The sequence below is a fragment of the Erinaceus europaeus genome, chromosome 9 (assembly GCF_950295315.1).
Source record: "Erinaceus europaeus chromosome 9, mEriEur2.1, whole genome shotgun sequence".
Taxonomy (NCBI): domain Eukaryota; kingdom Metazoa; phylum Chordata; class Mammalia; order Eulipotyphla; family Erinaceidae; genus Erinaceus; species Erinaceus europaeus.
Genome location: NC_080170.1, coordinates 8252451 through 8267511, shown reverse-complemented (window position 1 = coordinate 8267511; position 15061 = coordinate 8252451). Strand labels below are relative to the sequence as shown.

General features: G+C 56.5%; 1 protein-coding gene across 1 annotated transcript; it reads left to right on the top strand.

Moving 5' to 3' along the window:
• The first annotated feature begins 4007 nt into the window (after positions 1-4007).
• Positions 4008-7055, top strand: NKX2-5 (NK2 homeobox 5). The gene is made up of 2 exons (XM_007520827.2): positions 4008-4566; positions 6200-7055. The coding sequence occupies exons 1-2, from the start codon at positions 4236-4238 to the stop codon at positions 6844-6846; spliced, it is 978 nt and encodes a 325-aa protein (XP_007520889.1). The 5' UTR covers positions 4008-4235; the 3' UTR covers positions 6847-7055.
• The last annotated feature ends 8006 nt before the right edge of the window (positions 7056-15061 follow it).

Sequence of the window (15061 nt, the reverse complement as noted above, 5' to 3'; positions counted from 1 at the left end):
CCTTCATCGTGTAGACAATTTCTTAACAGCAGGGAAACCAAGTCAGTGGAGACTATTAGGGAGTTTTTATTTCAAAAAAAAGAAAAGAAAATATCCTAGGATTGTATGATGTTCATTCATCTCTGTGTATATATTATGATCATTCAACTCTGATGAAAATGGCAGGAAGTGGAGGAAGAGGGAGAGGAAGGAGGAGGCATGTAGTCTCACACATACACATTTTACTGGGGAGCCCCCCTTGTCTATGAAGGTTTTGGGGGAACACCACTACCCCCCTCCATGAGCAGCCTGGTCCTCCTCCCTAGCTGGGAGGGGTAGAGTCCACGGGCTGGGCTCTCAGAAGACAGTTACCTGCATGAGGGCAGACACCCCCTAGGTCCTAGGTCCCAGTGCCGACTGTCACCTCCAGCCCGTGTAACCTTGAGCAAATCACTTGGCCTCTCTGAGTCTCCTTCTCCTGTGAGGCGCAATCCAGATAAACAGCCAGGCTGGGCGATGACAGGTGTGACAGACAGGTGAGAGTGGCTCCCCAGAGGAGGTGGCACCAGCTCAGTCTGCTGAGTCTCCGGAGCTGGGTGCATCCCAGAGCAAGAACAATCTTCCGTGGCCTCAAGTCTTCGAGAGCGTGCCCCCCATTACCCCAGCCCCCTAGCCCGGGACCCCCGGAAGGAAGCCAGGGCGGCCACGGGCCGGCCGGTGGAGCGGGCGAGGCTGTGGGCTCATCCATCAGCGGGACAAAGAGCAGAGGCCAGCTCTCCGCCCTGTGTTTGCTTTCTAGCCAATTATTGCCGGGCCGCAGCCCGTGTGTTGATACAGTAGTCCGAAAAAGTGCTAATGTCCATTTATCAGGGGGGCCTGCCGGGGACTCCCACGAGTTGTGATCCTTCCCAAAATATAAACACGGGGCGAGCGTCCCAGACAGAAACCCCCATCTGTTTCCCCGGGTGCGGGGCCGAGAGCGAGGCGTTGTTGAAGATAAAGCCACGGATAACGCCGCCTGTCTCCGAAGGACGTCTCCCTGGCGCACTAATGACATTCCCGGCGATAGTTCTAGCTTATCTTTCAATTAATCATATATACCTTTCGAGGCCGCCCCCGCTGATGGCGGTGGGGGGGGAACTCCGCCGGGCAGTGTTGATCTCTTTTCAATTAATAATATTTTATATGTGGCAGAATGTGCGGCAGTCATCCAGGAATCTGGCTGGTCTTCAAGTGCTCCACTTGAAAAAAAAATCAGACAACGGGACAGGTTTTCAGTCTTTCCTCTCTGCCTCCTTTTGTCCCTCTGCCTTTCAGGGGCTGTTTGTTTGTCCTGCTGGTTTGGCCCAAGCGGGGTTTTAGAGAAGCTGCCGGCTTGGGGATGACCGCTGAGGGGGATGAGGAGAAGGAACAGGGCCCTGGGAGGGGGGCTGTAGAGTCAAGCCTCCCTTCCCCAGCCCCAACCACTGTCGTTCTATTTAAAGGGAATGTCTGTTCTAACCCACTCACAAATGGGGAAGGTTGCTAAGAGAAGCCTTCCACTGGGACAACTCTCTGTGGATCCATGTGGTTCGCCCCAAGTTCAGGTGTGTGTGTGTGTGTGTGTGTGTGTCCTGCTTCTTCTCTGTGGCCCTGCCAAGGCCTTTTGGAGAGGCAAGAGAAATGACTTGCCGAGTAGCAGGGTGTTAGAGGTGGAGATGTCCCCGGTTCTGTCCAAACAGGGAAGGCTTTCTTTCCGCTCCTTTCCTGACACCTGACCCCACAGGTCTATCTGTCAGCTCTGGGGTTCCCCCCACACCCGAAAATTGGTGATAAATCTTCATTGCCTTAATTTGTAGAGGAAATGCTTCTTCTTTTTTCCCTTCTTCAGAACTATCTCTTTTTTTGGGGAGGGGGGGTTTGCTAAAAACAGGGATCCCAGATGCAGCCGTGATGTCCTCCCTCCACCCCCATTAACTGGTAATATTTCAGGCGTCGGCTTGCACTAATCTTTCAAACTGTCATCGCAAGCAGCCCGGCCGGCCGGTTCACTTAACAGCGCTCCCAGGACCCTCTCTCCGAGCTCTTTTCAGCGAGACGTTTAATTGAATCGGATGTGACTCGTTTGCCAGACGTCACCGCCTCCGTGATAGGCATCCTCTCCCACTCCCCAAAAACAAGCTTCAAAGGCCAGGCCAAGTTCTCTGAGAGCAGGAACTGAAATGCCAGCCAAAAGCCTTGGCCTGGAGGGAGGGAGGGAAGGAGGGAGGGAGGGAGGGAGAGCGGAAGAGAAGCTTTTGGTCTGCAGACCATCGGGGTTGAGGGCTAGGGGTCTGGGAGGGCTCCTGAGCCTTCACAGCCCCCCCCCCCATTTCCATAGTTGGAAAAAGGCATCTCTCAAAAGATAGAGCTGACAGACCTGGGACTGTGTATCATCCCTGGCTGGAAAACTCCCTCTTTTTTCTTTTTTCATTTAACCAGAGCACTGTCCAGCTCTAGCTTATGGTGGTGCAGGGGGATTAAACCTGAGACTGTGGAGCCTCAGCCATGAGAGTTTGCTTGCACAACCTGGAAAACTTCAAGTCAGACTCAGCCACAAGGGTACCACAGCTGGTCTGGTAAGAGAGTAGGCTCAGTGCTGTGAGGCTCCCTGGCCACCCCACAGGCCTCACTCTACTTCGAAGGCCCATGGCATGTGTCTGCTGAGGGGCTGCCAACCTCACAGCATTGGCCTCTGCTACCTCCACTGTGGCGCTGCATGGCAGTGCGGGCCCCAGGGCTCACAGGCCCAGCTTGTAACCCTGCCTTGGGCTGGTTAGCCTCTGCTGGAGACTCCACTTGCCCTCCAACCCCAGCCCCCCTCCACATTCCCAGCACTTCTTCACACACTGGCTGCCAGTGCCACCCCTGCAAAAATTTGAGAAACAGCAGGCTCCCAACAAGTTTTGCCCATCCCCAGAGTCCCAGAGTTAGGATACAGCTGGAACCTTAACCTGGGGTTCTTCGGCCTTCATTGATCCTCCTGGAAGCTGCACACGCGTGCGCACACACACACACTCACACACACACACACACACACACTGCTGGGAGGAGGAGGAAGAGGAGGAGGAGGAGGAGGAGGAGGAGGAGGAGGAAGCTTGAAGCTTTCCTCAGATCTCCCCAGAGAGCCAGGGGCAGGGGAGTGGGGGCACAGAGCAAGATCAGCCTCAGAGCTTTGGGCAGACTCATCTGAGAGAGAATTCCCACTCTACCAACCCTGGGTAGAACATGAAGGGTCTTCCCTGCCTCTCCCTCCCCCCCACATTGGCCTGGCCAGCCACCACTCTTGGGTGCCCCGTCCCCAGCCTGTAGACATCCAGAAGCAGTGGTAGAGAGGATTCCAGGTCTGAGCTAAACCCAGGCTGGAATCTGAGGCCTTGGGGTGGGGGGTGTTATGGAAGCAGAGGGGCTGGGAAGACAGCTCTCTCCAAAGGAGCCAGGGCGGCAGTGAGGTGGTGAACCTATATGTATGACTTGAAGTACTCTCGGAGGTCGCCTCTCCCCCTCCTCAAAACTTTGCACCCTGTCTTCTAGTTGGATTTCATCAGGTGCCCCCAGGGACTACCGGGGCATAAGTGACCCCCAAAGTGTCCAGAATCCCCCCCTCCGGCCATCACCCCTGAGCAAACCCTCCCCTCTAAGGGTCTTGCCATACTCAGATTCTTCCCAGGCAGACATACCTTCAGTAACAACTTCTGTAGGATCCCTGAAAATAACTCCCTTCTAATACCTCCCCTCCCTCCTATCCTGTTTCAGATGCAAAATAATAATAATAATAATAATAATAGAAGAAGAAGGAAAATTTTTTCCCCAAAAATCCCAGATCCACCCGGCCGGGGCCATCCAGAGTTGGTCTTCTCACTGGTTCTCAGCCTGATGCTCTAGAGAAATCGCAACCCAGGAGCGAAAGGAGGGCCTTGCAAATGCATCGCGGCCCCTTTAAAAAGCTGAGCAGGACTTTTTTTCCCCCTGAGGCCGAATGACTATATTAGGTGACACCAAACTGCCCCTCGCTCCTGTCATCGCAGCCCCTGGCCCAATGGCAGCGTGAGCCCCCCGCCTCCGGCCTGGTCCCGCCTCTCCTGCCCCCCAGCTCGGCACTACCTGGCCCGGGTCGCAGCCCCAGCAGCCAGGCGGAGCGCGGGCAGACGCGGCGGGCACCATGCAGCCAGGCGGCCGCGGGCCGGGGGCAGCGCCTCTCTCCGCCGCCCCCTGGGCGCTGTAGCCCGGCTGCCACCATGTTCCCCAGCCCCGCGCTCACGCCCACGCCCTTCTCGGTCAAAGACATCCTGAACCTGGAGCAGCAGCAGCGCAGCCTGGCCTCCGGGGAACTGTCGGCGCGCCTGGAGGCCCCCCTGCCGCCCGCCTCCTGCATGCTGGCCGCCTTCAAGCCCGAGGCCTACGCGGGGGCCGAGGCGGCGGCGCCCGGCCTCCCGGAGCTGCGCGCGGAGCTGGGCCCCGCACCCTCGCCCTCCAAGTGCTCGCCCCCCTTCCCTGCCGCCCCCGCCTTCTACCCGCGCGCCTACGGAGACCCCGACCCGGCCAAGGACCCCCGGCTGGAGAAGAAAGGTGAGGAGAGGGCGCCGGCCCCTGCTGCCCTCGGGGGTCTCAGCCCACCCCAGGGCCCGCTTCGCCCGGGGGTGCTGGGGGCTCCGGTATGAGGGGTGAGGCCCCGCGGGGTCCCCCCACCCCCGCGCCCCGCGTCCAGCGGGAGATTTAGAGGGAAATGTCTGGACGAGATTCCACACAAGACAAAAGGGAAACTTTGGTGGGGGTTGTTTGGGCCTAGCAAAGCCCCCGGGCTGCGGCCCGAGTCCGCGAGGCGATGGCTTAGTGGCAGACACAACACAGACAGCGGCGTCCTGCTCCCATCAGCTTCTCAAAGCTCTCTTTTGAATTCGAGGTGTTTTATTTTGTTTGTTTGTTTGTTTGTTGTGTTTTGAGGATCTGACCAAAACCGCCTAGCAGAATGGGAACGCGAGCGGGCATGGTTAGAGTTTTGACGCACAACTGGAAGAGGGTCCGGAACCTGGGGGGACCTGCCTTGACTGTGCCTGGAGCGTGGAGTGTGGGGGCGGATGCGGATAAGGGGGACTCTTTGGGGGGGGTTCTGATTTATGGCTCTGTCTTCCCGACACAGTCTCCCCCCCATGGAGCCAGGGCCCACAGCGCCGGGGCAGGCAGAAGGTTGAGCCCCATCTGGGACTTGGGCGGAAGAGGGTGGTTGAGCTGCCAAAGTAGGGTGGGGGGGACACTGGAGACCACAGCCCAGCGCGGGCGCGCCAACCCAGGGGGACCCGGGGTCTGGGGTGTAGGCCGCTGTGGGCCCAGGAAGGCTCTTCCCAGGAGTCTAGAGAGGTTTGTCCCTGGCGGCGGGAAAGTCGGGAGCCGCTGCTGCAGGGCAGGCAGGGAGCCCAATGCATCACCCCCCCACCCCCAGAACCCCGCTGGGAGATCCGTGGGCTGGGTCGGGGCCTCCGGTTCTTAGGCGCCGCCAGGTGCCTGGAGCGGGTCAGCAAACCAACTCCCTGAACTTTCTCCGGCGATTCTCAAACTAAGCTACTATCCCCAAACGAGGGCTCTATCCCTTCACTCCCCAAACCAAAGTGACCTCAATGGAATTGTAATTTGATTTACACACACACACACACACACACACACACACACGTACACAAACCCACCCCCAGATTCTCTTTTCTCTTTTAAAAATAGATTTCCTTTCCTTTTTTGGCTAGAGACAGAAAATTGAGAGGGAAAGGGGGAGATTGAGAAGGAGAAAGAGAGACACCTGCAGCCCTGCTTCACCACTTGTGAAAGCTTTCCCCATTGCAGGTGGGGACCGAGGGCTTGAACCCGGGTCCTTGTGCATTGCAACATGTGTGCCCTACCAGGTGCACCACCGCCCCGGCCCCCGATTTTTATTGATTTTTATTTTCTTTGCAGCCTGGGTCCTTAAGTCAGGGTCCCTCTCTCCCACCGGAAAGCGAGCTAGCTGCCCAGGGCTGGCTTCTGTCTTGCCTTGTTCTCCAGCGCCCAGGGCGGCGCCTGGCACCCAGCGGGCAACCCCACACCGACCTGTAGACGGGGAAGGGCAGGACCCAGCCCCGAGGCGCGGGAGGCTCGGTAGAATGGCCGTCGGGGCGCACCCCCACCCCACCCACCCACCCACACTCCTGACGGCGCGCCCCTGTGCTCCCCACAGAGCTGTGCGCGCTGCAGAAGGCGGCGGAGCTGGAGAAGCCGGAGGCGGACGGCGCGGAGCGGCCCCGGGCCCGGCGGCGGCGGAAGCCCCGGGTGCTCTTCTCGCAGGCGCAGGTCTACGAGCTGGAGCGGCGCTTCAAGCAGCAGCGCTACCTGTCGGCGCCCGAGCGCGACCAGCTGGCCAGCGTGCTCAAGCTCACGTCCACGCAGGTGAAGATCTGGTTCCAGAACCGGCGCTACAAGTGCAAGCGGCAGCGGCAGGACCAGACTCTGGAGCTGGTGGGGCTGCCCCCGCCGCCGCCGCCGCCCCCGGCGCGCAGGATCGCGGTGCCCGTGCTGGTGCGCGACGGCAAGCCCTGCCTGGGGGACTCGGCGGCCTACGGCGCGGCCGGCTTCGGCGTGGGCCTCAACGCCTACGGCTACAACGCCTACCCCGCCTACCCGGGCTACGGGGGCGCGGCCTGCAGCCCCGGCTACAGCTGCGCCGCCGCCTTCCCCGCCGCGCCGCCCCCCGCGCAGCCCGCCGCCCCCGCCTCCAACGGCTTCGTCAACTTCGGCGGCGTCGGGGACTTGAACGCGGTGCAGAGCCCCGGGGTCCCGCAGAGCAGCCCGGGCGTGTCGGCGCTGCACGGCATCCGCGCCTGGTAGGGTCCCCCCCCCGCGCGGGACTTCGGGGCCCACCGTGCGCCCCCCTCCCCTACCCCCCCCACGGTGCCCACCAGTACCTCCCGAGGGCCGCCGGGGGCTGAGACCCGGACGCCCTCCCCGAGCCTGGGCCCGGCGCCCTGGCCCCTCGCCGCCGCCCGCCCGTATTTATGTTTTTACCTGTGCTGTAAGAGACGAGACCCCCTCCGATTAAAGAGAGTGCTCTGAGGCGTGTGCTTCTTTCCCACCCTCCGCCTCCTGGGGCGGTTTCTCCCGTCTTCAGTGACCCCCTTCGGGAGATCTTGTTTGCTTTTCAGTAAGACGTCCGTCCCTCTTTATTTAAATTTGAATGGAGAGGTTAATGGTTGACAGCACAGTCGGCTGGCGCACGGCTGCTAATCATCTCACCTCCAGCTGGGCTGCTTTCCCCATCACGCACAGGACCTGAAAGCCCCCCCCTCCCTCGCACACACACCCCTCGCCCTGTCCTCCTGCCCCGGAGCCCTCGGCCTTGGTGCTGTTTTTAAAGGTGGGGAGCCGCTGCCGAAGGTTCATGGTTTGCGGGCAGCGGTGAACCGCAGCACCGGGATAGCTGGGGCCCCGCTGGCTCCCAGGCCCTGGGCTCACCCACCGCACAGCAGAGCCCCCAGGGGAGGGAGAGGGGCCGGCAAAGCTCCGAGCTCTCTGCACTCCCCAGCTCGCCTGGGGGAACAGGGCCTCGCGGGGGCTTCGCTCACTACGCCGGGTGTCTGCCCATCCGGTTCACCGCAGCAGGGGCGAGGCCGTGCGAACTCACTAGGGCCAGGGCCCGCCCAGCCCGCACCCTCTGGGTGGTTGAGGAAGGTCTCTCTACACGGAGCCGCAGCAGTACAGGCTCGGGAGCGGGCGGGAATCCAGCCGAGATGTAGCTGGCTGTGGGCTTTGCCGCCTCTTGGGTTTCCTCTGTAAAACGAGGTGACAAGAACCCCGGCTCTGAACCCTGGTTCCGCCAGTCCACACTCACCTGCAGCCCCAAGATGCCCATCCGAAGTGTAGGAGGAACCGACCAGGCACTAATATTATCGTCATTATTGCTGGTATCCATTAGTCATTATTTTAACCAGCGCTTCTTTAGAAGGGAGGAGAATGGAAGGGAAGCCTGCTGAGTGTCTAGGGGAAGGTGGCTTTTCGTGCGATTTTGCCCCGGGGAGGATGGTGGGGGTGGCTGCTGGCCTCAGAGCTCCGGGCTTGAGGCAGCAAGGCAGCAGTGAGGAGGCCCGGGGCAATGCAACGTGACTCTGGCCGCAGGAAGTCACCAGGCCGTGTGGTGGGTATGTCCCTGCAGGCTTCGGGGCCTGAACTCTGTTTGGCCCCCAATATGAAATATGTTTGGACAAACCATGTTTGTCCCCCTCACTCCACCCTGTCTCAGGAGAGAAAAAGAGGTGTCTGGTCACTCTGCACTGCTGGGGCCACCAAGGCGTTGAGGGGCCAGGTTCTGGGCTCCGGAAGGCTGGCTGCAGAGGACAGCGCTGGCTAGGGGCTCAGCTCTGGGCTTTGGGGTTCGGCCCCTCTGCTGCGGGCAGAGGATGGCTGTGCTCCCCTCAGCCTCCAGCTCTCGCTGCTGGGTGGGACATTGCTTTGAGCCCCGAGGCCCTTCTGGCCAAGGAAGGTCACTCATACATGCCCAGTGGCAGACCCGTCCGCAGTCCCAACACCTGGGACCCACCCTCAAAGGCACTTGGCAAGGTCTGAATGTGTCCACCACCCACTGGAGTCCTGCACACCCAAGGACCCTTCTCATTTACTCCGGGGGGCTTCCTTCAGAGCCCAGTAAGTGACCCCCAAATCTCACAGAGGGGTGACCATGGTTGGCACTGGGCTCCTCAAATGCTGCCTTGCAGTTCTCTAAGCTAGTCCCTAGTTTATAAAGAGGGTTCCAGGCTGAGTCTAGGTCAAGGTCAACAAAGGCAGAGGGGTGGAGAATGGTGAGTGTGTCCCCAGAAGGCACCGCAGGATAGCCTGCTCTCAACAGCCAGCTCGTGGCTCCAGGTTCCACATCCAGGCCGCCTGTGGGCCAAACTGTAGTGCACCAGGCTTGTAGGCGACACAGGAGGGGTCTCCTCCCACCAAAGACCTGGGGGTCCGGGAGTCAGGGATTGGGCACAGGGTTGGAAGCACCCTAGTCTGAGCCCCCCCCCCCCCCCCCCCGCACATGCGCGCGTTTACAGAGCAAGGGCTGTCTGCAGAACTTGCTTAGTGTCATTTAGTTTTTCCGCTCTTTCCTTTATGTTCCTCCTCAACCCCCCCTCCTTTTTTATTCGTTTATTATTAGTAGTATTTTTATCTCTGTCAGGGTTTCTGAGCTCCAGCTGGCTTTTTGTTTCTCCACACACACTTCCTTCAGTGCCCACACACACGGTGTGCAAGGGGCTCCCGGAGCTCGCCCAAGGAGGTAAGACTCCACCGGGATACAAAATGAGGAGCAAACAAGTTCCCATATACCAGGTGCTCTGGACAGGAACATCTGGAGCCTTTCTTAATTTTATTTTATTTATTATTATTGCCTCCAGGGTTATTGCTGGAGCTCAGTGCCTGCACCACAAATCCACTGCTCCTGGAGGCCATTTTTCCCTCTTGTTGCTCTTATTGTTTATCGTTGTTGTCATTGCCATTGGACAGGACAGAGAAATCAAGAGAGAAGGGGAAGACAGAGAGACACCTGCAGACCTGCTTCACCACCTATGAAGCAAACCCCCTGCAGGTGGGAGCCAGGGGCTCAAACCAGGATCCTTATGCCAGTCCTTGCACTTCACGCCATGTGCACTTAACACGCTGAGCTACCGCCCAACCCCCTTGATTTTTTTTATTTCAAAAACTTAAGCATTTTTTAAAAACCAAATGAACACATGTGGTTCTTTAAAATCGAGAGGGGAACTACTGAGAAGAAAGCAGCTGACTCTTCAGGGCTGTTGGTGCCAACAGTTCCCTGGTAAACTGGCAAAGGACAGTCCTGGATTTGTGGAGACTGGTCCCCAGAAGCCAGACCAGTGTGTGGCCCCTCTAAGAGCAGAGACCTCCCAACCGGCACCCCCTCCCCTTCACTCCCCAGCCTGCAGACACAGCCACATATGACTAGCTCTTTGGGTTTTCAGATTTTGCCCTAAATCCACATTGTCTCTGTCCCTCCAGTGAAACCTTGCCCGCTCAGAGCACTTCCTGGTGGCATCCCTCACCTCCTCCGGGAAGTGCACTGGGCACTGAGTTGGAGGGTGCACATGTGGGCAAGGGGGCATCTCTGCAGCCTCTGGGCACTTCAGGCTGAATGGATGATGGTTGCACCAGGTCCTGCCTGTCCATGGGCCTGTATTGTTTATTTCTCCTGTGCTAGCCTAGTGCTTTACTTCTTCCTCTAGCGTTTGCCCTTCTTCCGTAGCCAGTCAACAGCGTCAGGTTGAAAGCTTTCAGGAGCTGCTTGTTGCTGGCTTTGAAAGTGACTGGGATCCATGTGGATTCAGTCGGCTAGGAAGGATCGTCAGTTTCCCCAATGAATGGGTACTCATGGGATGCACCACGAGAAGGTCGATCCAATGCATCCCAGATCTTTACTAAGAGAACCCCTCTAATCCTTTCTCTGGGCCTCTGCATTTTGCCAAGGAAACAGATGAAGAATCAGAGAGAAGGAGGAGGAGGAGGAGGAAGTTGCCTGTAGTTAGGGCAACTTCTAGGGTCTGGTTTCAAACCCAGGCCATCTTGTGTCCCAACTGAGGGAGCAAGCTGCCACCCATGCAGAGAGTGTGTGCGCTCTGATTTGGGGAAGTGCTCTATGTGCCAGGGGTAACCACCCTGGAGGAGGTGGGCCACGTTCCCCCTCCACTTTGGGCAGGAGAGGACACCAGGGCCCATCCAGGATCTCACAGGGTGGGGGGTAGTCTGGCAGCTGGGATGATGGGGAGGGGGAGGGCAGGCAGCAGAGGAAGTGAGCGGCCTGACAGGCTGGTCACCCGGAGCCATGAGGGGCTCCCCACCCTGCTCCCACCCACAGCTGCAGGGGATAACAACAAGGATTACTGCCTCACATCTGTTCCAGCTTTCTTGTGCCAGGCCCCAGGCTAAGTGCTGAATCTGCAAATCTCATTCTGTCATTTCCTAAGGAGGAGACCAAAAGGGGTCAAGGGGCATTACCTGCCTACTGTCAGTCGGTCGTCGCTCTTGTAGGGTAGGCTGGGAACCCCGTGCATCCAGAGGATTCCATGAGGGCCCTGACTCTTTGAACCCCTCTCAGTAGCTCTCAAAAACTTGCCTACAGACACAAACCCTTGCCTTGGGCTAAACTCCCCAAGGCCCCGGCCTGCAAAACCGCACTCATAACCAGGTGATTCTCATCATCTAGCAAGTTGGAGGACCGCAACTCCAAAGAGGCCCCCACTCTGCAGGCCAGGGAGGCCCCTAGAGGTGGGAGTCAGGTTTCCCCTCTGCAGCCCTACCCTCCGTCTCAGGGTGCCTGTGTGCACAGTGGCCTTAGCGCCCTTGGCCAGGCACCCCTACAGGGGGAGAGCAGAAGGCAGGAGTGCAGGGCACAGGGGGTAGGGGGAGGTTCTCTGGAACATACCTGGCTGAGTGGAGACCACAGAGGCCTCTCTGTGGCTTACACAGTGCAGTCTTACAGAGGAGAAGAGCTTGGAGGGCTAGCCAGAGACAGTCTCCCTGTTCTGCCTAGACCCTAAGCTTTAGGGTACTCACAGGAAGGGGAGACTCTGCCTCTGCAGGGCTCACAGGGTGCCAGGTCTGGAGGTCGGGCAAGTCTTATAAACAGCTGTGATCAGCTGTCTCCGCAGACTCAAGTGAAAGCTTTGTCGCTTGCCCATCCCATAGTCAGGAGGCAGCCAGAGTGAGTCTAAGGCCAAGCTCTCTCTTCTTTCCAGTAGGACTCCAGCTGCCCCCTCCCCTGCCACACCAGTTCTCAGTGCCAGTGCCATCGGCTCATATGGGCTCTGCCTCTCCCCCTTCCTCTGTCCTCAGACTTAGGGAAGAAGTTTCGAGGCATGCTGTGGCCAGCACTCCTACCTCAGAGACTCTGCCGGCTACTTCCCTTCAGATCTCTGGCTCCGCTTCACTCCAAGGGCACCTTATCATGAGGCCCACACTGAAAACTGTGTTAAACTGATCCCCATACACATACCCCCGACAGCCATGTGTGTGTGTGCACGTGTGCGTGCCCTGGTACCTCTTACCATACTATTTTGTTCAGTATGTCTTAAGCTTCTGAAAGAGCATCTGGCACTTGTAGATGCTTAATAAAACATGACGGATGAACAAATGAAGACAGATCACTCTCAAGAAAGGCACATGACAACAGAAGTGAGCAGGAGGGAGTCGGGCCAGTAGAGCAGCAGGTTAAAGGCAGGTGGCACCAAGCGCAAGGACCGGAATAAGGATCCCGGTTCGAGCCCCCAGCTCCCCACCTGCAGGGGAGTCGATTCACAGGTGGTGAAGCAGGTCTGCAGGTGTTTATCTTTCTCTCCCCCTCTCTGTCTTCACCTCCTCTCTCCATTTCTCTCTGTCCTATCCAACAACGACGACATCAACAACAACAATAATAACTACAACAATAAAACAAGGGCAACAAAAAGGGAATAAATAAATAAGTATTTTTTTAAGTGAGCTGGAATTTCCAGGAAGCACAAAATGGTCCCAAAAGGTATAATTAAAAAAAAGTCAATTCCCTGCCCCTCTACCCACCCTGCAGATCACTGAGCCAAAGGGCTCTTCAACTAAGTAGCCATTATCCAGACCACTTAGCCTAGGTTCCTAGGAAAACAAGTCCTCAGAAAATAAAAATAAACACTAACAAACTGATTACTCTAAACAGCAATTCCACATCTAAGTACACTTCTTCTTCTTCTAGCATTTGCCCTTCTTCCGTAGCCAGTCAACAGCGTCAGGTTGAGCCTGATGTCAAGTTTCGAGACCTCCTTTGAATCTGGAGAGGTGGCAGTCGTTGACTATGTGGGTCATAGTCTGTCTATAGCCGCAGGGGGAGTTCGGGTCATCTCTGGCTCCCCAGCGATGGAACATAGCGGTGCACCGGCCATGGCCTGTTTGATAGCGATGGAGGAGGGCCCAATCATAACGTGCTAGGTCAAAGCCAGGTTGATGCTTGCAGGGGTCTGTGATGAGGTGTTTGTTCTTGACCTCAGCTGACTGCCAACTCTGTTTCTAAGAGTCTGGAACAGAGTTCAGTGTAGGTGTAAGGGACCAGATTGGATGACGAGACGTCAAGCGTTGGACAGGGTGGGCGAAGATATCCGCATATATTGGCAGGTCCGGTCGAGCATAGACGTGGGAAATGAACTTAGATGATGCCGCATCCCAACGAATATCTGGCAGGGCGATGTTGCTAAGAACTGGCAGCCATGGGACCGGGGTGGAACGGATGGTTCCAGAAATTATCCTCATGGAGGAATATAATTTGGAATTGACCAAGTGGACATGGGGGCTACGGAACCATCCTGGGGCACAGTATTCTGCAGTGGAATAGCATAATGCCAGAGAGGATGATCGCAGTGTGGAAGCGCTCGCGCCCCATGAGGAGCTGGCCAGTCTTGCAATGATGTGATTCCTCGCGCCCACCTTTGCTGCAGTTTTTATGAGATGTTTGTGAAATGACAGAGTGCGATCGAGAGTAACGCCAAGATAGACTGACTGGGCTTCATGCCGGATTCTCGTATCGTCAAGCTGCACATTAAGCTCACGCGAGGCCGAGGCATGGTGTAGATGGAAAACAGATGATACCGTTTTTGCAGTGCTAGGGATTAGTCGCCATTTTTTACAGGAATCAGATATCAGAGACATGTCTTTCGTGAGTGTTTCCTCGAGGATGTCAAACTTGGATGCCTGAGTTGCACAGCAGATGTCATCGGCGTAGATGAACTTCCTTGAAGAAGTTTCTGGAAGGTCATTGATGTAAATATTAAATAGCGTAGGAGCCAGAACAGAGCTCTGGGGGAGGCCACTTGAGACAAGTCTCCATCTGCTAGACTTGTCACCCAGATGCACCCGGAATCTTCTGTTTTGGAGAAGAAATGATATAGTGTTGGCCACCCATGGAGGCAGGCATCTTGAGATCTTGACTAGGAGACCACGGTGCCAGACCGTGTCATAGGCTGCTGTGAGATCAACAAAGACAGCACTCGTCTTTAAATTCTTCTGGAGTCCATTTTCAATGTAAGTTGAGAGGGCCAGGACTTGTTCGCAGGTAGATCTTCCTGGGCGGAAACCAGCTTGGGCGGGTGATAGGAATTTCTCTGTAAGAGGAGAAATATGTGACAGAAGCAGCCTCTCAAGGAGTTTGTAACACACGGAGAAGAGAGAAATTGGTCTATAGCTGGCGGCCAGTGTTGGGTCTTTCTTTGGTTTGAAAACTGCTATTATCTTCGCACGACACCAAATTTTGGGCAGAGATTCTTGCAAGTGTGAGCCAAGAGAATAGAGCTATTCAGTGAAGGCTCATGTCCCAAGCAGCCCCCAGTGGTAGCCCAGTGCAACTCTGTTAGGCCATCCGATTATAAAATTAAATATTGAGTCTCACAAAAGATGCAGAATTTCAGTTGTGAAATGGGCAAAGTACATTCCTCCTAAGAAGACACACAATGAGCGCATAAAAGATGGTCAGTGTCATTCATATTTACGGACATGCAAATCCAAACCTTAGTGAGATACCACACCACACCCAACAGGGTGGCTACTGTCTGAACAGGAAACCCGTGTGAGGGTGTGGAGCCCCCGGAACTCTTGTGGAGTGATGAGGAGAGTGTCAGATGGTACAACCACTATGGAAAACTGTGGCAGGTCCTCAAAAAAAAGAAACAGAACGTCCCATGATCTAGCAATTCCACTCCCAGGTATATATCCAAAAGAAGTACAACCAGGGGGAGTCGGGCCGTAGCGCAGCAGGTTAAGCACGCATGGCGCAAAGCGCAAGGACCGGTGTAAGGATCCCGGATTGAGTTCCCCACCTGCAGGGGAGTCGCTTCCCAGGCGGTGAAGCAGGTCTGCAGGTGTCTATCTTTCTCTCCCCCTCTCTGTCTTCCCCTCCTCTCTCCATTTCTTTCTGTTCTATGCAACAACAAAGACAGACAACAATAATAATAACTACAACAATAAAACAAGGGCAACAAAAAGGGAATAAATAAATAAATAAATAAATAAATATTTGTTAAAAAGAAGTACAACTAGG

Excerpts from the sequence above, each read along its gene's own strand:
- NKX2-5 (XM_007520827.2), top strand. The coding sequence starts at position 4,236 with ATGTTCCCCAGCCCCGCGCTCACGCCCACGCCCTTCTCGGTCAAAGAC. Across the intron at positions 4,567-6,199 it reads CCCCCGGCTGGAGAAGAAAG|AGCTGTGCGCGCTGCAGAAG; the intron begins GTGAGGAGAGGG and ends TGCTCCCCACAG.